Here is a 27,166-nt window from a genome sequence, read left to right as displayed (position 1 = left end):
ATAAATATGGCATCCCCTTAAGAGAGAGGTAGGTTCCATATCTGGCACAACAATCATGTTCACACCCCCCTTCGCTTCCTCTATTGAATTCAAGACCTTACCCAGTGCTACCAACCCAGCGCCAGACAGAACCAAAGCAGCCTCACCGGAATCGAAAAAACAGCGAGGCCACTCGGAATCTGTCCCCAGAGACATGATCAAATGGGAAAGTACACCTGCCTCCGCGTCGTCGGAGGTTGCACAGAAAACCCTCCCTAAGGGACTCAAGTCAGGGATTTTACGATTATCCATGAATAAATCTGGTAAATTTGCGAAAAAACGGAGGGAATTATGGTAGATCTGAAAGAGAAAAGAAAGAAATTCAGAAGAGGAGGAGTTGATGAAGGAGATGAAGTGAAGAGAGAGAAAGAGTTGCGTGAGTTGGGGATGAACAAGAGTTAGGGTTCTTAATTTTGGATGAATATTGTTGAATCTGGATGTTAAAAGAAGAAAGGGTGGGTGAATTAATTGAGAGTAGTTGGGAGTTATTTTAATTTTGGTGGGAGAGATTAGGTGAATCAAATTAGCTTAGTAATTTAATCAGATTTGATTAGGAGTTGTAAGTGTAGATTAAACAAAAAAAATAAGGGTATAATTGTAACTTCACACAAAAAAATTTACTAAATTTGGAAAGTTTTTACTTTGTTGCACATAATGTGTAGCTTCCTTTATGAAAATTGTTGTAGATTTTATGAAACGGAGGTAGTATTGACTTTATTAGTAATAACTTAATTTTCTTAAACTAGTGAAAATAAAATTGATTAAACATGGCTTGTAATGAACTAACCCATCTCCTGGATTCAAAAGTGTGAAACTTATACCGGCGAAACTACAAAATAAATACGTTTCAGTTTTAGGGATGCCCAAGTGTATTAAAGAAATTACACTGGTCTTTGACTGCAACAACGAATGTGTCCTCTTACTCCTCTACCTATGCCCAATTGCCCACTATTGGCACAATATTATAGAGGAGAAGAAGAGAACACATTATCTAGCCAATAAAAAATAACACATACTTCCCCCGTTCTATTAATATTGTAACAATGAACTTTTTGCACTATTCATTACTCTTATTTGACCATATAATATGAGTTATACGTTAAGCAAAATATAGTCAAGTGGGATCTTGTTGGATTCGTCTCATAAAATACTTTCACAATATTAACTTTTTATAATTTTTACTCTTACACAATTATATATATTTAGCATATAAAATGTGTTTTGGGATGCGTAATTTCCTCCTTGTTGCAATATTAACAGAACGGAGGAAGTATAAAGTATGTAACTCTGTATCGATGGGACACCCGAGTATATTAAAGAAATTATACCGGTCTTTGACTGCAAGGACTTGCTGTCCTCGACTTGCTATGCCCAGTTGCCCACTATGCAGAGACTACGCATCACCTTGCCAATAAAAATACAACACGATCGTAAACATTTCAAATCAGTGAGATAGACTTCTTGTTAGTTCTATAGCATTTTAACAGAAATCATCATGCATGGTGCATGACAAAGCCTAATGACAAGTTTAGAGTAAATGTTTAAATTATTATTGGCTTGTCATTATTATTATTGATCACCAATAAACTATTTATACACTAGTAACATAGCACTCCTAAATATCCTAATTAAACCCTAAACTTCCTAATAAGATAATATTTCAATATCAATAATTAACAAAATTCTATTATTAGAATATTTCTAAAATGCATAGGAGTATTTTTAATTGGTCTTGTATGGACCCGGTTTACAATAAATTATTGTAAATAATATAATCACATTCTAGATGATATAATCACTTTTTTAAATGATATAATTATCTTTTTGTGAGTCATATTTTGAATTATATAATCTCATATTAAATCATTTAATGAGATTATATAATTATCTTTAGGATGATAAATTTAAAAATCATCTTTTGAATGATGTAATTTACTACTTGATACTTTTTATAATGATAAATTCACTTTTTGGGTGATACTTTACATAACAGTTTCGGGATGATATAATCACTTTTGTAGTAATATAATCACATTTCGTATGATATAATCACATTCGTATGGTATACTAGAAGGTTGGATCTACAATAAGTCATTGTAGATCGGGTCTATTATAATCTTTACCATTTCCCTATAGGCTTATATACCTAACACCTAATTTGTCAGTTTCTTATTCTTGGCCTTTTAAGCTGCTTAATAACCATTTTAAACGTACATAAACAATAAAATCATACTATAGACCAAATAGAGAATAAAAATAAATGATATTGTTTAACTAATGTACATAATAATTATTTAATTAAAGACTTTTAAAGTCGTCGCTCCTTAGTCCTTAGACATATACAAGTATGTGTATATATATATCCTTCATTATCGATGAAAGCTAGCTTAGTAGTTTATTTTCTCACACCAAAAGATGGATATTCTAGTACAAAATGGCGATCAAAAAAAAAGAAAAATAACATTCCTTCGTATCATAGAGAAAAAATTGTTGATGATGATGAACACAAACCACTTATTCATAAAATTTGGGTCATTCTTAGCATCCATAATGTTTGTTAAGGCTATGTACGAGCAATATCTTCCGTATCGATGGCGAAACTCGATATCATCCATCCTCTATCGTTACATATATCAGTTTTTGAGTTCTTTCTCTCCATATCATCATATAACCTTTGAAGAGTTTACGGGTGAACGATTTAATCGAAGCGAGGCGTTCACTATCATTGAGACATACCTTAGTGAGAAGACTTCAGAAAAAGCGAGGAGATTAAAGGGTAATTTTGTTAAGGATGGTAAGGATTTAGTCCTTGGATTAGCTGATAATGAAGAGGTAATTGATGAATATGAAGGAGTTAAGGTATGGTGGAAATGTCGTAGAAGTGTTTCCAGAAGTCAAAGCATCAATATCTACCCTGGATCGAATGATAAAAGGTACGTATATGTTCAATTATTAATTTTTTTTTTTTTTTAGTATATTTTGATAATAGTCTTAAGGAATTTACACTTCTTTCTTAAGAAACTGATTTTTTTAAAAAAAATTCTCTCTATAATTTGTGTTTCCATTGTAAAAAATACATTTTTTTTTTGTTTTTTTTTTTTTGCGTATAAATATTTTTTTTACCATACTAGTATACTTTTGTGAAAAATTGAATATGCATATTTAAACAATAAAATATTTTTTTGTAGTGAATCCTTTTACCAAAAAAAATTTCCATCCTTTTCGTCAAAAAGAAAAAAAAAATAAAAATTCCATTCTTATACTCCGTATGACTATCATCAGTATTTTTTTTTTTTTTTTTTTCACTTTGACTGGTCATTTGCAATTTATTGGTGCCTTTTTTTTTTCTTTATGGTGAAAGAGAGGGGAAGGCCTCAAAAACAAGAGATGCATTATTATCATTTTTCATGCTTATGCTTGTTTGAACCTTTAAAAACCTGAGAAGTGAAAATTTACAAATAGTATAACTTTTGGTCATTTTTTTTAGGAATTGTATGAATGAAATAATTTCCCATGAATACAAATTAAATCAATACTCCGTACTATCTTACTTTTAGAGACTCATAAAGTCATAATCGATAGTGGCTTTTGAGAACTTTTTTTTTTGAAGAGGAGGCTTTTGAGAACTTAATTTATCTATAATTACGACTTATTAGTCTTTATACCTACAATATATAAGGTGTTATTGGACTTTATTGCTACTTTATAACCTTTATTGTATTTAATCTTATTTTATTTGAATAACTTTTGAACCTTACAACTTATTAGTCCCTTATACAGTTATACCTACAATGTTTTGATTCATCATTGTAACAGGAATTTTAAGCTCACTTTTCATAGCCGTTATAGAGATCTTATCACCAAATCTTACATGACTTACATATTAGAAGAAGGCAAAGCAATAACAACCCGAAAACGTCAAAGGAAGTTGTTTACCAACGTTAAGGAACAAAAAGGAGCAACTAGTGGTAGATGGACCTTATGGAGCCATGTCGAGTTCAAGCACCCGGCCACTTTCGACACGTTAGGCATGGCCGAGGCTAAGAAGAATTACATCATGAATGACCTTGTTCGATTTAGTAACTCAAAGGATTACTACGACAAGATCGGGAAGCCGTGGAAGCGTGGTTATCTCTTGTATGGACCTCCTGGCACGGGTAAATCAACCATGATTGTTGCAATAGCTAACTTGTTGGAGTATGACATTTATGACCTTGAGCTAACTATGGTCGCGGACAATACTCAACTAAGGAGGCTACTCATTGAGACATCGAATAAGTCGATTATTGTGATCGAAGATATTGATTGTTCACTTGATTTAACGGGGCAAAGATCGTCAATGAAGGAGGAAAAAAAGGTTAAAACAAGCGAGGATGAGAAGGATAAGGTTAAGAAAGTGTTGAAGGATCGAGAACAAGTTGAGAGCAAAAAGAGTCAAGTTACTCTTTCGGGGTTGTTGAATATGATTGATGGGATTTGGTCTGCTGTTGGAGAAGAGAGGTTAATTATATTTACTACTAATTATATTGAGAAGCTTGATCAAGCACTTATTCGAAGGGGGAGAATGGATGTTCATATTGAGCTTTTGTATTGTTGTTTTGAGTCGTTTAAGGTGCTTGCGAATAATTATCTAGATGTTAAGTCGCATCCTTTGTTTGAGACTATAAAGGGATTGTTAGAGGAGACTAAGATGAATCCTGCTGATGTAGCTGAGAATTTGATGCCGAAGTCTCTTGAGTTAGATGTTGATGATTGTTTAGAGAATTTGGTGAAAGCTCTTGAAAAGGTGAAATTGGATTATCAATTGAAGGAAGAAAGGAAGAAGAAGGAGGAAAAGAGGGAAAAGGAGAAGATGGAGAAGGAGAAAGAAAAGGAAAAGGAAAAGGAAGAATTGAAGGAGGAACAAGAAGTGCATGCTAATGGAGAGGATCTTAAGAATGAAGATGAAACTTTGGATAATTAAACCATGATATTCTTGAAAAGAAAATTTAATCAAGTGTATTGCCACTTTGTAAAGTGGCATTGTTCTTGAAAAATCACCTTTGTTTATGTTTTGTTTTGTTAGATTATACTCCAAATATTTTAATTTCTTTTGTTTTTCTTATTACCAATTTGTTACTTTTCTTTTTTTGGTGGGTGAAATAGGAGTGACATAATTGGTAGTGAATGTGAGAGTAAAGTTATACTCCCTCAAATTATATTATAGAATACTCTTAAAGGAAAAATCCAAAAAGAAAAATTAAAAGGCAAATAAAACAAGTTGAAGTAATTTTAATTTCTATGTATAATTTGTTATAAACAACAAATAAAAAGTATTTATGCAATTCCATTTACATAAGAAAATGTATTGCCATTGGTATTGTTGTGAATTATGTATTGGATTAGAATAATCTAAGCTATTGTCTACTATAGACTTTAATTTTGTCACTCTATTCGTCCCCAAATATAATGCTCATTCTTCTTCAATTCCCTTATCTTGCACCAGTTTTAAGGCCCAGAAGAGGCTGGGTGTACACTTAAAAAAAAAAAAAAAAAAAAAAAAAAAAAAAAAAAAAAAAAAAAAAAAATCAACTAGACATTAAGCCATTTAGTTAATTGTATATATATATGCAATACATAAATATAGGAATAAAGGCTAGATTACATTGGTCCAAATAGGAGCTAATTCAAGTTTATCACTATGAGAAACTATTTCTTGTTTATCAAATGACAATTTTGTAAATAAATTGCATAGATATTGGTGCTTTATGATAAACAATTATTTATTTGTACTTTGTACAGCTGGCCACAAAACTCACCGTGAGATGGTTTTCAATAGAGCAAAGAGAAATGTAACCATTTTCAAATTGAGTACCCGTTTAATTTTTTATTTTAAATTATCATCCCTTGAATTAAATAAATGATCATATTACCATCCATTTTACAAATCTGGTGAATTTTCCGTTTATGGGCCCCACCTAACGCTTATTTTGACCCTTTTGACTGATTTTTTTCCCCGATTTTTCTCTTTAAAAACGCTCTTCTAACTTCAATTCACATTTTTCTTTTTGAAATTTGGTAGAATAATTTGGTGAAAGAAATGTGAATTAAAGTTTAGAGAGCATTTTTAAAGAGAAAAATCAGGGAAAAATCAATCAAAATGGTCAAAATAAGTGTTAGGTGAGGCCTACAGACAGGAAATCCACTGGATTTTTAAAATGGGTGGTAATTTGGGCATTTATTTAATTTAAGGGGTGGTAATTTAAAATAAAAAATTAAACGAGTAGTTCGTTCGAAAATGGTTACATTTTTGGGTGGTAATTTAAAAATTAACCTTTTAATTTTAATTATGTATATTGCCATTTTGTAATGTGACATTGTTCTTGAAAAAACATCTTGTTTTAGTTTGCAATGTTTTCTTAGACCCTATATATTTTCTTTTGTTGTGCCTTTCATGATTGTGTTACAATTTTTTATTTTTTATTTTTTATTTTATATATTTTTTTTGGGTGAGGTATGGCATGAGTGGCAAAATTGCAAAATGTAGTTAATGTGTGAGTAAAGTATTGATCTCTCAAGTCATTTATATTATACGTAGTAATCTATATCTATATCTATACTTAGTATTTAAAAATTATAACCAAGAAACTAAGAAAGACATATGTCCCCATCCATTCTATTACACTTCTCTAACCATTGTGCCACATGTCATCTTACACTATTAATTTTTTATTACACCATTTTTTTTTAATTCTTTCATTAAACTTATAGTACTTTATTTTTTCATACACACTTCATCTCTTCATCTTCATCTCTCTCCTTTAATTCAACCTTTTCCTATTATCTTTAATTTTAGCCCTTTCACCTTCTATTTAAGCCTCTTTTTCGATTAAAGTTCTAAAATTTCAATTTCTTTAATCATGTTTCCGATTACATATTATACCCTATAATGACTTACTGATATTTCCTCACTTATCTCTCAATATAATTTTATATGAATTACCCGTGCATTGTACGGGCCAGAAGGCTAATTTAAACTGAAAGGAAGAAACCCAAAGAAAAGTGAGACACACAAAAAATATCGGATGAAAAACGTATTATTCAATATATAATCTATACAACAAAAAATATTCATTCGTACTATCCCACACATACATAAGAATTTTTTTTTAATAAAAATGTAATGTCATTGTTATTGTCGTGTCGTATGACTCGTATATATTGGGTTAGAAATTAGAATAATCTATTATTGACTTATTGTAGACTATCTTTTATTTGTCACTTTATTCGTCCCCAAATGTAACGCTAGCTCATTCTTCTTCAATTCTATATCTAATAATCTATTATTGACTTATTGTAGACTATCTTTTATTTGTCACTCTATTCGTCCCCAAATGTAACGCTACCTCATTCTTCTTCATTTCTATATCTTTAAGCCATTTATATTGTAGACTATCCTGCCTTCTTGTTGTTTTCAAAATTCAATAAATCTCCTCAATTAGGCCCTATTCTATTCACTTTAAAAAAATAATATTAAGTAAAAATAATTTCAATTCAGTAAAAATAAGTTAAGTTCAGTAAAATTTATTTCAGTTCAGTAAAAATAAGTTCATTTCAGTAAATTTCTGTTTTCTTAAAGTAGAATTATAATTAGAAAATCAGTAAAAAATAATTTCAGTTCAACAAAAATAATTTCAGTTCAGTAAAATTAATTTAAGTTCAGTAAAAATAATTTAAGTTCAGCAAAAATAATTTCAGTTCAGTAAAAATAATTTCAATTTGGCAAAATTAAGGTGAAGAGAACATGACCTTAGTCAATTATACTAGAGAAGATATTGTGTGAGGCTTGTCTCATCAATAGTTTGGTGAGTCAAGCCTTAAAACAACAATCTAATTTTTAGATGATATCATATAATCAATAGCTAGAGGATATCATCTAGCCTATATATGATATCATCTATTGGGGAGATGATGTCATGAAAGCAATAGAGGATATCATAGAATTAATAGAGGATTATCATCCAACAGGATATATATCATCCATCTTATAAATAATATCATCTAGGGAATGGATGATATCATCCAGCTTATAGATATTATGGAGCCAATAGAGGTTATCATCCAGCGTATAGATAATATCATAAAACCTATATAATAGAGGATATCATTGAACTAATAAAGGATGTCATGGAACTAATACGGGATATCATCTAGACAATGGATGATATCATCCAACTTATTGTAGATGATATGATCTAGACAATATAATTTTCTATAATTTATTTTTTAAAAATAATTAAAAGGTCAACAATGGCATCGCACCTAATCCTGGGCACCGTGCCGTGCCGGGCCGCCGCGGGCCGTGCATGGCGGGCCACGGGCTGGTTCGTGCCGTGCCGGTCGTGCCGGCGGGCCCAGGATTTCGTGCCGTGCCGTGCCGGCGGGCCCAGGATTTCGTGCCGTGCCGTGCCGGCCATTTTCACAGGCCAGCCCACGGCACGGCACGACCCTCGTGCCTGGCGAGCTCGTGCCGTGCCGGCCACGTGCCGGCCTGCGGGCTGGCCTGCGCGGGCTGGTGCAGTTTTCATTTTTTTTTTTTTTTTTTTTTTTTAATGACAACATTATAAATTAATAAGTTTATAATGTATATAAGTTATAAAATTATAATTATAAGTTTTATAAGGTAACTTATAAGTTTATAACTTATAAGTTATAAGTTATTAAGTTATGAATTTTATAATTATAAGTTGAATATTTATGTTTTATAATTTGTATATTCAATATTTATATTTATATATTTACTTTATACTATTACTTTAAAATTTAATGTTTATGATTTATTAGTAATTGGTATAATTTTATTTTTTTTTAATATGAATTTACAAATTGTAACAAAACGGGGAAAAAAGGCAAATTGGACTTTGGATGTGAATAATGCGTAATTTATATTATTATTACTTGAGTTGAGAAAATTGTACAATGATAACAATGATAAAAATCATACAATGATGGTATTAAACAAAAATTGGAAAATGATAAAATTGATATTTTTAAAATCGTACAATATACAATAATTGTCTATTCTTCTTCTCCTTCTTCTTGCTCGTCTTCGTCTTCGTCTTCGTCTTCGCCTTCGCCTTCAAGGTCATCGGCTAGTTGCATAGATTGGGAACTAGCCGAACCCGAACCGGAAGCGGAGGTTCCTTCTTCGTTGTCGTTGTGGTCGTAAGAACGGTCTTGTGAGCGATTTTCCGCATCCAACCAATCTTTGAAACACATGCACATTTCTAGTGTTTCGGGTTTTAGACTTGTTCTTCTATCGTCTAAAACCCTTCCGGATGCGCTGAAAGCTCGTTCGGAGGCGACGGAGGAAACTTGGATAGCAAGAATGTCTCGTGCCATTGCCGCCAAAGTTGGATGCTTCGAGCTTTGTTGTTTCCACCATGCAAGGAGGTCGAGGTTGTTTATCTCATCGTCGTCCATGCCTTTGGTGAAGTCGTAACTCAGGTACATCTGCAACTCCGAGACGTCGCTTTGCGTTCTCCTGATTAATGAATCACCTGAAAACCTTGAAATCAAGTTAGTAGCTTGTGAAAATAAATGTTTGGCCTTCTTACTTACGTTTTTGGATGGTTGGGAAGGCCCTGAGCGAGGAACGGTGCCATATTTGGCTTCATAGACTCTATATAAAGCAAAAAACTGATCCTTCACATTAGTCTTATAGTTTTCTACATCATCGTCAAGAAACATGCATTGAAAGTAAATGTCAACTAATATAAATGTGTTTTCATACTTTTGCCTAGGATCTAATATGGAAGCAAAAATATAAATCAAAGGAATCTCACTATAATATTTACGCCACTTTTTTTCCATTGCTGGAAGATACTGATCATAATCACTTTGATCGCGATGATCAGCGAAAAGTTGGGCGAGTAAGCATGCATTAGAAAGAAAGTTTTGAGCACAAGGATTGTAAACAGTAGAAAAACAATACGTCATGTTATATAATAACTGTAAAAATTGCATATATCTTTCACAGTTTTTCCAATCATCATCATACAAAGCATTTTGTGGAAATTTTTGGTTGTAAAATAATGTTAACGGGCCCTTGTACTCAATTGCCTTTGTTAACATGTCATAGGTGGAATTCCACCTAGTTGGGCAATCGGTTCTAATTTTTATTACCCTTATCTTTTGTTGTTTTAGAAAACTCTTCCATTCTTGGTATCTCATGTTAGAGCTATTAATAGACATAATAGCATCTCTGATTTTGCTGTAGTATGGGCCAATTGCCCGAACTCCATCCTGTACACATAAGTTAAGTACATGGCAAACACATCTAGTATGAAGAGCTTCACCGTCTAATAGTACATCGGTTAAGTTTTGTTTGATAAGATTAGCTGTGTATGTCATAGAGGTTGCATTATCAAAAGTCATAGACATCATTTTATCTCGAAGGTTGTATTCGTCTATTGCTTGCATTAAATGGTGAGCAATGTTAATGCCGGTGTGTGGGTATTCCAGCATTTTGAAATGTATTATTCTTTTTTGTAACATCCATTGATCATCTACCCAATGGAAAGTCACACATAAATAGTGATATTTATAACCACTATCCCAAGAATCGGCTGTTAAAGATACTCTACAGTTAAGGTTACTCAATTCGGCTTGTAACCGGACTTTGTACTCTAGGAAATTTTTCATTGCGGCGGAACGAACAGTTTTCCTAGAGATTCTTTTATGTTGGGGTTGTAGTGCTTTGTTAATGTAGGTGTTGAATGCGTCACTTTCCGAGAAAAGAAAAGGTTGTTCGGCGTGTACTATCATTTTTCCTAGTTCATCCCTATCCCTCTCATAGTTGTATGTAAAGCCGTATGGATGGAATTGGGAAATTTTGGGCTGGGTTGGATCACTAGCTGGTTTTGCACAAGCTTTCATGTGTCTAGATAAGTGTCCCGTCCCGTTTTTGGTAACTGCCGTGAATACACTATTACATGTTTTACATTTTGCCCATTGTTCACCATCTTTACTTAGGACAAAATAACGTCATACCTCACTCCTTCGGTTTTTCAAAAGTAGCATCTCAGTTTCGGTTAACCATTCATGATGTGTGTGATGGTTAGTAGTGGGACTAGTGGGAGTGGCAGTAGAAGGGGTAGAACCGGAGGGAATTCGGGTACTTTCTTGGCTACCTTGGCTAGAACAATAGTTTTGTTGATTACCGATATAATTAGGTGGAAATTGGTATGGTGGTAGTGGAAATTGGTTTAGTGGTGGTGCTGGAAATCCCGACGTATTATATGGCTCATAGCCCGGGGGGAAGTAAATGGGGTCATTGGTTTGACTCGTAATTTGGGGGCTCGTTGTATTTGGTGGTTCCCTAGAACTACTACTACGGATAAGTCGGCCTTTCCCCCTAGACCTAGATGATGGGTTGTTCGATGCCATAATTAACAATTAATTTTTTAATAAAAAGTGGTTAACTATAATAATAATAATTAATAACAACAATTTTAACAATAAAAATATCAATAATATTAATTAATAACAACAACTATAACAATAACAATAACAACAAAAATAAATAATAACAACAATTGTAACAATAATAATAATTAATAACAACAATTATAACAACAACAATAACAATTAACAACAATAATAATTAAACAAGATTATTCTAATAATAACAATAAAACAATAATAAATTTAAGATTAGTTTAGATCTTACAACCGTGCTTCAACGCTCCACTAATTACGATTACGAACTTTTTAAATTTTTCCGATATTAGGAAAATAATTAGAGAATTTAAGAGAATAATTAGAGAATTTAAGAAAATAAGGATTATTAGAGATTTAGAGAATATAAGAGATAAGAAGAAGAGATTGTGATTTTGTGATTTGGGAATGAAATGGAGGTGAGTATTTATAGAATTTTTGGCAAAAAACTAGCCGTTTTATAGCCGTTGGCCCGCGGGCCGTGCCTACGGGCCGTGCCTGCGGGCCAGCACGGCGGGCCATGCCCGTGCTCGTGCCGGGCCGTGCCTGGGAATTCTCAACCGTGTCCGTGGCACGGCCCGTGGCACGAAAGTTGAACTTCGTGCCGTGCCGTGCTTGACTTCGGGCCGTGCCGGGCTGCGCCGAACGGCGGGCCGTGCCGAGCGGCGGGCCGTGCCGAGCGGCACGCGGGCCAACCCGGCCCGTGCCCAGGTTTAATCGCACCATTGAAGGTCCCATACTAAGCTCATGGGTATAACATAACATGCTCATTTCTCAACCAAAATACATGCATTTGTTATCAAAACGCTCACAATTCAACATAGGACAATTGATTTCAATAATTATACACAACACAAGAAAGCTCCAAATCGATTTTTTTGGGCATTTTTCAAAAGTCCGAGAATCTCAAGCAATTATCAAACCAATTCAAGCATAAATCATGGACAAATATAATCAACAATCTTTATTTTTTCTCTCTTTTTTAGCAAAAACTTGGGTAATGATATATATGTAGCCCTTAGGGTTATATATAAGTAATAAATATACTTCGTAAAATGGAATTAAATTGGAAATTCATAACAAAATCACGCGCAAATCAGTGTAATAGATGTTAATTTATCCTTAATATTTCCTTAGGGCTATGTTTATCATTTTCCTTTTATATTATTGTATTTTTAATAATTTTTGCCTTATTATTTCATCTTTCTTAGATGCATTGCATTTGTTTATTCCACATGAGTTGCCTCCTTTTTATATTATATCACGAGTTAATTAAATATAAAAAATTAGGGTTTTTCTAAGTTATGCCCCCAAAATTCTTCGATTTCTAAGTTGTGCGCATGCTTTTTCAAGCGTCTATGTTGTGCCCTCAAACTCACTAATTTTTATTTTTTATTTACAATAACCTTTGACGTTAACAATAACTTTTTTTTAAAAAAAAAAAAAGTTTATTTTCTGATTTTTAAATTTTTTTTTAAGTGTTAAACCAATTAAGACGGGACACATGTCAAATTAATAACACCACGACACCATTGTTGATAAAATAACTTAACTTTCATTAACGAATATGACTGTCAAAGGGTATTGTTGATAAAATATCGTAAGGTTCACAACTTATAACTTTGAAAAAGTATGGGTACGACTTAGAAACCGAAAAACTTGGGGGGCATAGCTTAGAAAAAACCAAAAAATTATTACTATCGTGCGTCGCACAGCCACTAATCTAGTAGTTATAATGCATGACCCAGCTAATGCTGGATGACTAGATGCACTGTAAGACCATCTCCAATATGGTGAGATTTAATTTGAGGGAGTATTTTTAAGGAGAGAGAGTATTTTTTTTTTTTGCAAAGGATACTAATAAGTTGGTATCTAAATTTTAGCAACTCCAAAAGAAAGTTGCTAAGTTAGATACTCAACTTGAGTCTCATTTGACAAAAAATTGTGGTCCCTTTATCAATATTATAATATAAAGAAATTCTATACAATAACCTTCAGGTGTTCACTTTTCCATGTTGTGCCCCCCTTCTTTTAAAAGTTCCACGCTGTAACCTTATCGTTAACCCTCCGTTACATGTTGTTGTTAGTGGGACTCACTTTACACCTGTTTAATTTTTTCCTCGATTTTCGTGCTAAATATTTCCCGTTAAGGGTTTTAGGGGTCATTTTAGAACTTAAGGAGCCAAATTGAGTTCGGATTTTGCAAAAAAATAACGTAAAAACCCCGTTTTGTGAATTCGAATTCCCGTAGTTAAATTTAGAATTCACAAAATGGGGCTTTTACATTATTTTTTGCAAAACTCGAGCTCAATTTGGATCCTTAAGGACTAAAATGACCCCTAAAACCTTTAATAGGTGTAAAGTGGGCCCCACTAACAACATGAAACGAAGGGTTAGTTTAAGGCAAGGTTACAACATAATCAATAAATGAACCTTGAGGTTACAATGTGGAACTTCTAAAAGGAGGGGGCACGGCGTGGAAAAGTGAACACCTGAGGATTATTGTGTAGAATTTCCCTATAATATATTTTGTAATTTATTTAAGTTTTATTTTTGAAAAACTTACAATATGGATTAGGTGAGCCATAAATTAAAAGTGACGTTAGTATACTTTAGAGAGTCTCACCATTAAAAAATTAGAATTCACACAAGTTGCTAAGGGCTTGTTCACTTCAGCTTAAGTCCAGTTCAATTTATTTCAATTTATTCAGTTCAAATTCTAATTTCCTTCTCTTATAAAATATTCATTTTAGCTCCATCCAATTTAGTTCAGCTCCAATCAGATCAGTTCAGTTCAGTTCAATTCAGTTCAGTTCAGTTTAGTTCAACTCAGCTCAGCTCAGTAAATGTGAAGAGGCCTTAAATTGAGAAGTGGGTTGGATATCACCATTGGAGGTAAAAAACAACTAATTTTGTATTTTAATACTCAAAGTTGACTCTCACCAATGAAGATGACCTAATAAGAACTCAAAGACTCATATTATATAGTAGAAGAAGAAAATTAGTATATATCATATATGTAATCCTAGCCACTATACTTAATTACTACTAATATAGTAATTAATATGTAATATAAGCCTGTTTTGTCTACCTAATGCATCAAATACGTTGCCTCAATTTGTATATGCTTTGGCTGCTGGAGATATTAAGGGCCAGAATTAACTATAGAAAATATAGTAGTACAAATTGCACAATAGTAGACATACTACGTAATCCTATATACAGTACTGTGTATTATTTTTATCAACAATTAGTTACCCTACTAGCAACTTAATGTTGGAGTTTACAAAACATTATTGGGGCGAAATTATCAAATTTAACCAGTTTAAATTAGTTGATTGACCAATACAGTAACCTAATTGGGGTGTTTGGTGGCTAGTTGATTTGAAAATTAAAGTTGATTCCACCCAATATGATTATTTCCAACCAATTGCTTTGAGGAGCTTTTTCACAAATTAAGTTGAAATATTGATTCCACTAAATAAGCTTGTATCCAATTTATTGTCTTTCATTACGGAGTAAAATGAAATAAAAAATGCGCAATTTGATCGAAGGGCTGCTACTAACGGGCCAAACCAATTCCTCTTGGATTTTTTATCCCGATGCTTTGCTAGATAATAAATGGGTGACAAACGCAATCAAGGTCATGAACCCATTTGTTTTGGAACAATTTCTTAGGTATATTTTGAAAATCCTAATAAAGTTACAAATAATAATAATAGTGATGTATATGAAATTCGATTTTAAATCTTAAACACAATCAATGCATTAAACAACTAACTTAGTTGACTTGGACTAAGTCACCATGATCACTTTAACGGCTACATGCATTGGCAAAAATATTACCTTTACGTCACATTGATGTCAAATGGCTAACAATCCACATGATTATTGCTAAACAGTACAGAACCCCCTTGACCAAATGCTTTATGGTAACAACCCCCTTTACAAAACTATTCTCTATCCCTTCACCTTTTCAAATGCAAGAAAAGGTCTTCAATGACCTAAGATAAGTGGTCTAGCTACTAGCTTACGCAAGATTTTCATTTGACAGCAATAAGTTATCAAATAATATTGGTACCTTGTAATTCTATAGCATTTCCTCAAACTACCAAAGGATTCATGACATCCCATTTTGCATTTGTGTTAATTATCTTGACCCTTTCTAACATGTTTAATTTCTATTATTTTACATGGTTGAATAAATAGTTAAACACCTAAGTGTATAATAAGAAATTAATCTAATCCTTATGATCATGTGGAAAAATTTTAATTGCATCACATCATCACTAAAATTAAAAAATTTAAGGAAAAAGATAGAGAGGCAGTCAATACTCAAGAAATGTGGAAAAATTGATGAACCCGTTACTTAGGACGTAGGGATCACGGCAATATTATATGAAAACAAAATAGGTCATACCTCTTGAATTGCCCCGTTATTTCCACTAAAATGTTCATGATCCATGACAAATTGATTTGTCCGTTTGTTAATACAATTTGACCCATTGGCCATTAGGCTACTCAATCTTAATTATTCAAATTGAAATAACAATTAAGTAATCACTCCCTCCTTTTATATTTGTCCCTATAGTAATAGTTTATCATCATTAAAAGTTGGCTAAGGTTGTGTAATAAGTAGTGGTGAAAATCATGTAGTTTGGTTCTAAAACTTTATTTGAGTCGGATTTTATTCGGTTAAGAAAAATTTCAGATTTTATACGTAATTGAGCTGTGTTTAATGTTTGAAACAAGTGTTTCGAACTTATTTGTGAGAAACAAATTAGGACCTGTTCTGTTGACCTTATTTTCACTTATTTTAGGAAAATTAAGTTCAGATAATGTCAGTTTATGGTTAATAAAGTTCAAATAAGATAAGTTCAGAAAAAATAAGTTCAGATAGGTTGTGATAAGGGTTAATTAGGGCTACCCAAGTTTAATCTAATATATATATATATATATATATATATATATATATATATATATATATATATATATATATATATATATATATATATATATATATATATAAACGGGAGTTTTTTTCCCGAGTTTTTAGAGAGCCACGTAGGATCTAATTTTCTTAGCGCCATGTAGGATTATAAATCTTATTAGTAGCCAATTAAATAAGAGATTATTAATTTCTTTTAGAATTAAATAATTTAAATGTCATGTAAGCAAAATTGGCGAATGAGATTTTTAAGTTTAAATTAATTAAATATTATATATTATCTTTCAATATTAGGAATTTTATCTAAATATATAACAAATTTTAGGCTCATAAATACAAAAAAAAAAAAACATTATTTAAAAAAAAAAAATCAAACAAACTCTGCATCGCACGGGTTTTATCTAGTTTATAACTAAAATAAGCTCTAATAAGAGCTAATAAATTCAGATAAGATTAGTTAAAGTCAGATAAGTAAAAATTAGGGGAATAGAACACACCCCTAAGGCCTGTTCACATTTATATAATTTCAGTTCAGTTCAGCTCCAATCAGTTCAATTCAACTCCTAATTTCCTTCTCTCATAAAATATTCATTTCAGCTCAGTTTTGTTTAGTTTAGTTCAGTTCAGCTCCAATCATTTTAGTTCAGCTCAGTAAATGTGAACATACCCTTAATTTCAACTATAACCCTTCTAAAAAAATCAACTATAAATGATTATCGATGAATGTGTCTGGGATTGAGTCAATTTTGGGTCGAGTAAGATTATTTTTGCAATCAAGGCAATGTTGGGTATATATTAAAGATAATTGATATTCCAAATATCACGTCTTCAATCAGTCGGCAATAATCAAGTATATTGTCGTTAATATATATATTACCATCAGTATATGTTACTCCCTCCATTTCATAATGTTAGTCCCATATATTATTTTGGGCGGTTCAGAAAGATATACCCATATTGAATATATTTCATTTATAACTTGATTTTTTTTTAATTAATTGATTATGGACTGATGACATGACTTTAATTAAAGAAATTTTTACCTTAAATTATGCAATTATAACATGTGCTTTCCTAATGAAAAATAAAAAATGTTAAATAAGGTAAACTAATTATGAAATATGTTGTACTTTAATGTTAGATTCCAAATATATTTGTTTTCTTATTTTATGTGATTGATTCCATATGGGACTAACATCATGAAACAAACGGAGGGAGTAATATATATCCTCTCAATTAATTAGATTTGATTCTCTTCTAAGACAGTGCTATAATATAATATATAATATAATATCATGTTGGCCATATAATTCTATAAATACCATGTAATTATCTTTTTAAAATACAATTAACTCAATCAAATATTATTCCTTATTAGGGCGGGTTATCTAATTACCTTTGCCAAGTTGATATTTAACTTCCTAAATTTATTTACTATATAAGGATTTGTGATAATTTAGGGGAGAAAACGACAAAGTTATGGCATTTTTTTTTTTTGACAAAGGCTAAAGAACAAATTAAGGATTAGAAAACGAAACTAGATTAATTCTACAGAAATTAGCTACTTGGTGTGCCTGATGGACTTGCTGTCTATCCACCTTCCTGATGCAGCAAACATCAAAGTGCTTTACCTTACTCTTGATTCCCTGCAGAGTCCAAAAGTTGGCCATGTTACCATCTGCTCTTGACACCAACTGTGTAACCAAAGCCGCACTATCTGTAAACATCTTGACCCTCTTGAAACCCTTTGTTTGAGCCCAAGTAAGAGCTCCTAGGCAAGCTCTTGCCTCTGCACAGAAAGCTGACTCCACCATTCCATAGTTTCCTCCTCCATCATATATAACATCCCTATTGTTGTGAGTAAAGGTCCAACCAGTACCCATTCTCTTTCATGTTTCTCCCACGATCCATCAATTTGGATATGAACATCATAAGTTCCATGGTTAAAATTACCCAGATTAGCAGCCAGAAAACCAGGTGGGTAAAGAGGTTCATGATTTCCCAAAACCACATTCTCTTTACTTTCAAAACATTGTAGTTGCTCCCTACACAGAAGTATATTTCTTCTTACCATTGCAGGACCACCAGCTTCATTTCTAAAGACTCTACCATTTCTAGAAACCCATAAACTCCAAAGAGTAATAATAAGAGTCTTGATATTTAAACTATTAATTCCATCCTTGCTATATAACAGAAGGATTTGGGTCTGAATCCATTCCTTTAGAGGAGTGTCATCAATTAAATTCACAGTTGGGTTAATAATACTATCACCCCATGAATCCCTTGCAATCTCACAGTCCCTAAAAATGTGTTGCATTGATTCTATTTCCCCACAAACATCACAAGAAGTATTAAGAGCTATTCCCCTATTTGAGAGATTCTCTTTAGCAGCAATACCCCCATGGTAAAGTTTCCAAATAAAAATTTTCCATTTTTGTGGGATTTGAAGCCTCCAAACTATCCTAAAGAAACTTCCCTGTTCTGCAGTAGTAAGATTAGTTTCATTGCTTCCCTGCTGCTGATTCCTTAAGAATTTATAGCCTGATTTGACTGTGAACTTACCATTTGGTGTATACTTCCAATACTGTCTGTCCTGCTGCTCCGAGTCTGGAAATTCCAGAGCTATTATCTCTTTTGCATCTCTCTCCTCAAACCATTTAGCAATCTCCACTCCATTCCAGCTCATTGTATTCTGATCAATAAGGTCTGACACTCTTAAGTTTCTTGCTGCTGTAATTGTGTGGTTACTTCTAATTTCAGGCATTTTGCCATTTACCCAGGCGTCAGAAACTGCTGCTACTTTGCTCCCCATTCCTATTTTCCACACAAAACCTTTCCTGAAGCTGGAAACTGCTCTGATTAATCCTCTTTTACCCCAAGATAAGGCACCCTTTCCTGAGAATCTTGGTTGTAGGATGTTAGAAAAATCTGTTCCTTGTGCTTTATAGATCCTAGCTATAGTCAGCTGAGGATTTGTTTGAATTCTCAGCGCCTGTTTGAATAGACCAGTATTATTGAGAAGCTCTGCTCCTTTAATGCCTAATCCCCCTTCAAACCTTGAAGCTTGTATCATTGTCTTCTTAACCCAATGCATTCCCTTATCTTCTCCATTTCCCCACCAAAATCTTGTAATTATGGAGTCAATTTTATTTGCAATCGACGTAGGTAGCTTAAGACATCTCATCACATGGGAAGCAATGCCTATAAGAACAGTATTGATAAGCACTAGTTTTGCCCCTTGAGTCAGATTCAGAGAATGCCAAGCCTTTACCTTTCTCGAAATATTATCCACTAAAAAAGAGAAAATCATACTCTTCTTTCCCACCATGTCAACTGGAACACCCAAGTGCTTTTCAAAATGTTGGATCCTAGAAACTCTTAGGATACATTTGATATTATTTGCGATATCATCTCTTAGATTCGGGGATAATTTAATAAAAGACTTCTGCAGGTTCAATTGCTGACCCGAAGCATCTCCAAATCTTTCAAGAATGTCCTTGACTGCCAGAGTTGACCTCTCAGAAGCTTCAAAGAAAATCATTGCGTCGTCTGCAAAGAAAAGATGAGTGATAGATGGAGTTCTTCGTGAAACTCTAATTCCTTTAAGACCATTTATATCCTGTGCAAGAGTGAGCATGCGAGACAATATATCCATACAAAAAAGAAAAAGGTAGGGAGATAAGGGGTCTCCTTGCCTGAGACCACAATGTGGTTTGAAGGTATCAGTTGTTTTCCCATTTACTAGTGCCTTGAAAGAAACAGTAGTAACACACTGAGAGATCAATTGTAACCACTTTGCAGTAAACCCGTACGCCTCAAGCACTTTTAGAAGAAAAGTCCAATCCACTCGGTCATAAGCCTTAGACATGTCGATCTTTAAAGCTGCTAGCTCAGACGTTTTCCTGGTATTAATGGTGTGCAAAAGTTCGTGACTAAGCAGAATATTGTCTTCCATATGCCTCCCAGGAAAAAAGGCATTTTGATAGTCTGAAATCAGCTTAGGGAGCAGACCCTTCAGCCTATTTACTAGGCACTTTGAGATGCACTTATATATCGTATTACACAAACTTATAGGACGGAATTGTGTAGCATACTCTGGAGCTTCAAGCTTTGGGATCATAACTAAAAGAGACTTTGCAGCCCGTAATTTCAGATTCCAAGGAGTATAAGACGGCAGCTATTGTAAACTAATTAGCACTTCCTACTCTTTTAGCAAGTGAAAAACAAAGACTGGATGCCCCCTTCTCTTATGAAGAAGTCAGGTCAGCTATGTTCTCCTTTCAGGCTGATAAATCGCCAGGCCCAGACGGTATAATTGCAGATTTTTTCAAGACAAACTGGGATCTAGTGGGGAATGAAGTGTTTAAAAGTGTTGAAGAATTTTTTAGATCGGGTTTCCTGCTTAAGAAATGGAATCAAGCCCTATTAGTTATGATCCCAAATCTTGAAGCTCCAGAGTATGCTACACAATTCCGTCCTATAAGTTTGTGTAATACGATATATAAGTGCATCTCAAAGTGCCTAGTAAATAGGCTGAAGGGTCTGCTCCCTAAGCTGATTTCAGACTATCAAAATGCCTTTTTTCCTGGGAGGCATATGGAAGACAATATTCTGCTTAGTCACGAACTTTTGCACACCATTAATACCAGGAAAACGTCTGAGCTAGCAGCTTTAAAGATCGACATGTCTAAGGCTCATGACCGAGTGGATTGGACTTTTCTTCTTAAAGTGCTTGAGGCGTACGGGTTTACTGCAAAGTGGTTACAATTGATCTCTCAGTGTGTTACTACTGTTTCTTTCAAGGCACTAGTAAATGGGAAAACAACTGATACCTTCAAACCACATTGTGGTCTCAGGCAAGGAGACCCCTTATCTCCCTACCTTTTTCTTTTTTGTATGGATATATTGTCTCGCATGCTCACTCTTGCACAGGATATAAATGGTCTTAAAGGAATTAGAGTTTCACGAAGAACTCCATCTATCACTCATCTTTTCTTTGCAGACGACGCAATGATTTTCTTTGAAGCTTCTGAGAGGTCAACTCTGGCAGTCAAGGACATTCTTGAAAGATTTGGAGATGCTTCGGGTCAGCAATTGAACCTGCAGAAGTCTTTTATTAAATTATCCCCGAATCTAAGAGATGATATCGCAAATAATATCAAATGTATCCTAAGAGTTTCTAGGATCCAACATTTTGAAAAGCACTTGGGTGTTCCAGTTGACATGGTGGGAAAGAAGAGTATGATTTTCTCTTTTTTAGTGGATAATATTTCGAGAAAGGTAAAGGCTTGGCATTCTCTGAATCTGACTCAAGGGGCAAAACTAGTGCTTATCAATACTGTTCTTATAGGCATTGCTTCCCATGTGATGAGATGTCTTAAGCTACCTACGTCGATTGCAAATAAAATTGACTCCATAATTACAAGATTTTGGTGGGGAAATGGAGAAGATAAGGGAATGCATTGGGTTAAGAAGACAATGATACAAGCTTCAAGGTTTGAAGGGGGATTAGGCATTAAAGGAGCAGAGCTTCTCAATAATACTGGTCTATTCAAACAGGCGCTGAGAATTCAAACAAATCCTCAGCTGACTATAGCTAGGATCTATAAAGCACAAGGAACAGATTTTTCTAACATCCTACAACCAAGATTCTCAGGAAAGGGTGCCTTATCTTGGGGTAAAAGAGGATTAATCAGAGCAGTTTCCAGCTTCAGGAAAGGTTTTGTGTGGAAAATAGGAATGGGGAGCAAAGTAGCAGCAGTTTCTGACGCCTGGGTAAATGGCAAAATGCCTGAAATTAGAAGTAACCACACAATTACAGCAGCAAGAAACTTAAGAGTGTCAGACCTTATTGATCAGAATACAATGAGCTGGAATGGAGTGGAGATTGCTAAATGGTTTGAGGAGAGAGATGCAAAAGAGATAATAGCTCTGGAATTGCCAGACTCGGAGCAGCAGGACAGACAGTATTGGAAGCATACACCAAATGGTAAGTTCACAGTCAAATCAGGCTATAAATTCTTAAGGAATCAGCAGCAGGGAAGCAATGAAACTAATCTTACTACTATTTGTTTTTATTGCGTTCCACCCGATTCACCCTTTGGGCTAATCCGGATTTGAGATCAATTCTAGTCGGTTAAGTTCCAATTCCCTTTCAATTGTTGTTGCGAGAGTCTGAACACAGGACCTTCCTACCAAGTGTAGTCCCTATCACTACTACACCAACATCCAATCGGTAAAATGTAAAATATTTGTGAAACAAATGCTTTAACTTGTTTTGATGTTCTTCGCCAAAATATATAACCTACAAAAGTTTACCTAAACAAAATAAAATCTTACACCAATAATAAAATCTCTACATAAAATTATATAAATATTGAAAGTTCAACATGAAAGACAAAACAGAGAAAAAGAATTAAAACTTTCAATATTAATATATTATAACCCCAAGACCTACCTACGCTTAATAAGTCGTCGTTTTCTCGTAGCATTACTACAATATAAATAGCCATGATCATGAACCATACTAAATCAAAAAAGTTTGAATTAATAAGCAAAGAAAAAAAAAACCTCCAAAAAGAAAAACAAAAATCACTTTAGAATATTCTAAAGAAGTAGAAGAAAAAAAAAAGATGATGATGAACACAAACGATATGTTCATGCAATTTGGGTCATTTCTAGCAACAATGATGTTCGTAAAGGCCATGTACGAGCAATACCTCCCTCATCAATGGCGTGATTCGATCCGTTCATTTATGTATCGATACACGGAGAGAATAGTAAGGTTTTTCTCTCCGTATCTTCATATAACCTTTGAAGAATATACCGGGGAAAGGTTTAGTCGGAGTGAGGCTTACATAACCATACAAACTTACCTTAGTGAAAAGACTTCGGATAAAGCGAGGGGATTAAAGGGTAATTTTGTTAAGGATGGTAAGGCGTTAGTGCTTGGATTAGCTGATAACGAGGAGGTGACCGATGTCTATCAAGGTGTTAAGGTATGGTGGACTAGCCATAAGAGTTTTGCTAAGTCTCAAACCATTACTTTCTACCCTGGAATGGATGAAAAAAGGTACATTGCTTCAAAATCTATTGTTTTTTAATTATTATTATTTTTTTAATCTTAATGCTTTTTAGTTTGTAATTTAACTAGTGGAATTTCTTTTTCCCTATAAGTGTATCTCAATTTGAGAGTGAATGTAAAGGAAAATAAATAAATAAATAAATAATAAATCTAAGGGACCAAAGGTGTATCAAAATTTTGAGATCGATTCTCATCATCTGCTCTTATGGTTCCTTAAACACCAGAAAAAAAAAGTTTATCAAAGACGCCCAAAATAATTGAGGATTAGAGTTAGATTTATATTAGGTTTTTGATATCATAGCCTATATAGCTTGCATAGCTTCAATTTGAGAAGCTTAAATTAGCTTCCTTGTAAATAACTTCAAGTTTAGCTAATACGTAGTTTTGGAGGATTATTTATTTATTTATTTTTAAATAAAATGTTGTCATGTATCACCGACTACTATCCATTTTAGCAGTAATATATGGAGTTTATGGAGAAGTTGTTTGATAGATTACAGAATCATAAATATTAGAGATATATAGATCGGTAGGTTGATAAACTCATTATAAGTTGAATTAAACGCTAAAAAAAAAATATGTATATTTTTCAGAGCTTATCACTTCCCTTGATTTTTAATGTGGTAAACTTGTCGTTTTCTTACATACCTGGAATTAAAAAAAAAATTGTATTGAAATTAATTAGAATTATTTTTGTTGATTTATCACTTGACCTTGTGCATAAAGAACAATGAAATTCTTCATAACAATTAAAGGAACCACAAAAAATTGATGTCATTGGTGTGCATTTGTGCATTAATCTATTAAATGGCACCATATTGACATATACAACTATATAATATAAGTCATAGTATTATAGAGGTCATAGTCTCCAACGTCCACATACACCGGCCAAATGGCCAATCTCTGTATTTGATTCATCGTCAGCACAGTTGAGTGTTGAGTCTATTACGACCAGGCGGACCAGTTAAGGAGTAGTAAAGAGAATTTCATAAAAAAAAAATAAAAAAAAATAAAAAAGTCACATGCTCCATCTGAAAATAACAGTCACTTCCATTTTGTTATAATCATATTACTACATTTTTTGGTCTCAATAAGCATAGAATCAATCAATATCAATATATAATATTAAAACAGACAGCAGGAATGACACGTGTCATTTTACTGGTACGGTTTTTTCCCTCCAAAACTTTTATTTTTCTTTTTTTTAAAAAAAAAAATCACCTTGTAAAAAAAAGCTATTTATTTTTGTATATAATTGTGATTCACTTCCTAAAAAAAAATCAACAAATCATACATAATTATAATTCACTTCCTAAAAAAAATTATTCACATATTTTTCCTATCTTTTTTGGGTTTACATCTGGTTCATCCTTTAGGCTAATTCGGATTCGGGACTCAGTTTTGAATATAAATTTAGGGTCTGTTCACATTTTCTTAATTTCAATTCAGTTCAATTAAACTACAATCAATTCAGCTCTAATTAGTTCAGCTCAGCTCCTAATTTCATTCTCTCATAAAATATTTATTTCATTTCATTTCAGCTCCAATCATTTCAATTCAGTTCAGCTCCAATCAATTCAGTTCAGCTCAGTTTAGTAAATAGAAACAGGCCCTTAGATTCAACTTTTTTCAATTTCATATAAAAATTTGAGGATTATTTTTTTATAGACTTTGAATTAACATTACAAGTTGTTACAAAATTTTGTAAAACCTAGGCGTGATACGGGGTTTAATTTAATAATAATAATAATAATAATAATAATAATAATAATAATAATAATAATAAAACAACCAGAAATCAATATTGTATAATTGTAAAATCAGGCAAAGAGAAACTCCTTTTTGGAAATTAGAATACAAAAAAAAAAACCTAACTAATGCCAATATTTTGGTTTATTATCCTTGTAACAGGCATTATCAACTTACATTCCATGGAAGTAACAGAAAGTTTGTCACTGAAACATACTTGAATTACATTTTAGTCGAAGGCAAAGCAATCACAATCAAGAACAGGCAAAGAAAATTGTTCACCAACGTAAAAGAAAAAAGTGGATCATACTATAGTAGAGGAAGCTTATGGAGCCATGTTGAGTTCAAGCATCCGGCTTCTTTCGAAACCCTAGGTATGGAAGAGACCAAGAAAAATGCCATCAAAAATGACCTCCTTCGCTTTAGAAGTGCTAAGGATTACTATAACAAAATCGGAAAGCCATGGAAGCGCGGTTATCTCTTGTATGGACCTCCTGGCACTGGCAAATCAACCATGATTGTAGCCATTGCTAACTTGTTGGAGTATGACATTTATGACCTTGAGCTAACCGCGGTTAAAGACAATACTACGTTAAGGCAGCTACTCATTGAGACTTCAGGGAAGTCGATAGTTGTGATTGAAGATATTGATTGTTCTCTTGATCTTACTGGAGAAAGATCAACGACAAAGAATGAGAAGAAGGATGATGAAGGAGAAGATGATAAGGAGAAGGTTAAGAAGAAGATGAAAGATGAAGGAGAAAGCAAAAAAAGTGAGGTAACTCTTTCAGGGTTGTTGAATTTTATTGATGGAATTTGGTCTGCTATTGGAGAAGAGAGGCTAATTATATTTACTACTAATCATTTTGAGAAGCTTGATCAAGCACTTATTCGAAGGGGGCGAATGGATGTTCATATTGAGCTTTCGTATTGTTGTTTTGAGTCGTTTAAGATGCTTGCGAATAATTATCTAGATGTTAAGTCGCATCGTTTGTTTGATACTATAAAGGGCTTGTTAGAGGAGACGAAGATGAACCCTGCTGATGTTGCTGAGAGCTTGATGCCCAAGTCTCTTGAGTTAGATGTTGATGTTTGTTTAGGAAATTTGGTGAAAGCTTTGGAAAAGGCGAAATTGGATGATCAATCGAAGAAGGAAGAGGAGGAAAAAAAGGAGAAGGAGATGAAAGCAAAAATAGAGGCTAAGGAAGAAGGGAAGGAGGAACAAGAAGAAAATGCTAATGAGAATAAGACTAAGAATGACGAATAATGTATGAAAAAAAAACCATGATGTTGGGGAGAAGGGGATTTAGTACGTACTTGTTATTAAGTGATACCTCATGTTGTCATATGTATTTTGCAATTAATTATAAACCTTAGTTATAATCAAATTAAATTATTATGTAGTATAACTTTTGTTTTGAGGTAAATGTTATATTTGCTCATTTTAAAATTATTCATCTTTAACGCATAACTAATTAAACATAATTGATGAGAGTGAGGGATTAGCTCAAGGTGGTTAGAGCCCCTCTCGATTACAAGTAGATATGAGATCGAGTCTCATCAACTCATCATTGTGGCTCTCTAAACACCAAAAAAAAAACATGTAATTGGTAGTATTAACAATAAAACTAGTACCACATATGTGCTAATAATGTATATGGCTGTTATTTCAATTTTAATATAATTCGTATTGTTTAGTAGTGTTGACTGTTGAGCTAGATGAGCAAGTTTGAATAGGGTTTATTTATTTATTTATATATTTTTATCATCATCATTATCTTGACTTAATTATTTGGCATCTTTTTGAGAAATTTTATTCGACATTGTCTTAGGTTCAATGTTTTTGATGCTATGAACTGAACACA

The 27,166-nt window shown here is 33.2% G+C and overlaps 3 protein-coding genes across 3 annotated transcripts; 2 read left to right on the top strand and 1 right to left on the bottom strand.

Moving 5' to 3' along the window:
* Window positions 1-2,327: 2,327 nt before the first annotated feature.
* On the top strand, window positions 2,328-5,909 carry LOC110735227 (AAA-ATPase At3g28580-like). The gene is made up of 2 exons (XM_021915410.1): window positions 2,328-2,972; window positions 3,856-5,909. The coding sequence occupies exons 1-2, from the start codon at window positions 2,455-2,457 to the stop codon at window positions 5,000-5,002; spliced, it is 1,665 nt and encodes a 554-aa protein (XP_021771102.1). The 5' UTR covers window positions 2,328-2,454; the 3' UTR covers window positions 5,003-5,909.
* A 12,327-nt stretch (window positions 5,910-18,236) lies between these two features.
* On the bottom strand, window positions 18,237-20,585 carry LOC110734949. The gene has a single exon (XM_021915068.1). It carries the CDS (start codon window positions 20,583-20,585, stop codon window positions 18,237-18,239), a length of 2,349 nt encoding a protein of 782 aa, XP_021770760.1.
* Window positions 20,586-22,472: 1,887 nt separating this feature from the next.
* On the top strand, window positions 22,473-26,689 carry LOC110735226 (AAA-ATPase At3g28580-like). The gene is made up of 2 exons (XM_021915409.1): window positions 22,473-23,537; window positions 25,464-26,689. Exons 1-2 carry the CDS (start codon window positions 23,098-23,100, stop codon window positions 26,566-26,568), a joined length of 1,545 nt encoding a protein of 514 aa, XP_021771101.1. The 5' UTR covers window positions 22,473-23,097; the 3' UTR covers window positions 26,569-26,689.
* The last annotated feature ends 477 nt before the right edge of the window (window positions 26,690-27,166 follow it).

Source organism: Chenopodium quinoa, unplaced genomic scaffold (assembly GCF_001683475.1).
Source record: "Chenopodium quinoa cultivar QQ74 unplaced genomic scaffold, ASM168347v1, whole genome shotgun sequence".
Classification (NCBI taxonomy): Eukaryota; Viridiplantae; Streptophyta; class Magnoliopsida; order Caryophyllales; family Amaranthaceae; genus Chenopodium; species Chenopodium quinoa.
Note: the sequence above shows the minus strand (reverse complement) of the source record. Positions and strands in the feature narration are given on the sequence as shown.

Bases quoted from the DNA above. Each gene is read 5' to 3' on its own strand.
- LOC110735227 (XM_021915410.1), top strand. From the start codon at position 2,455: ATGGATATTCTAGTACAAAATGGCGATCAAAAAAAAAGAAAAATAACA. The intron at 2,973-3,855 runs GTACGTATATGT...TCATTGTAACAG, and splicing joins CCTGGATCGAATGATAAAAG to GAATTTTAAGCTCACTTTTC.
- LOC110734949 (XM_021915068.1), bottom strand. From the start codon at position 20,585: ATGATCCCAAAGCTTGAAGCTCCAGAGTATGCTACACAATTCCGTCCT.
- LOC110735226 (XM_021915409.1), top strand. From the start codon at position 23,098: ATGATGATGAACACAAACGATATGTTCATGCAATTTGGGTCATTTCTA. The intron at 23,538-25,463 runs GTACATTGCTTC...TCCTTGTAACAG, and splicing joins CCTGGAATGGATGAAAAAAG to GCATTATCAACTTACATTCC.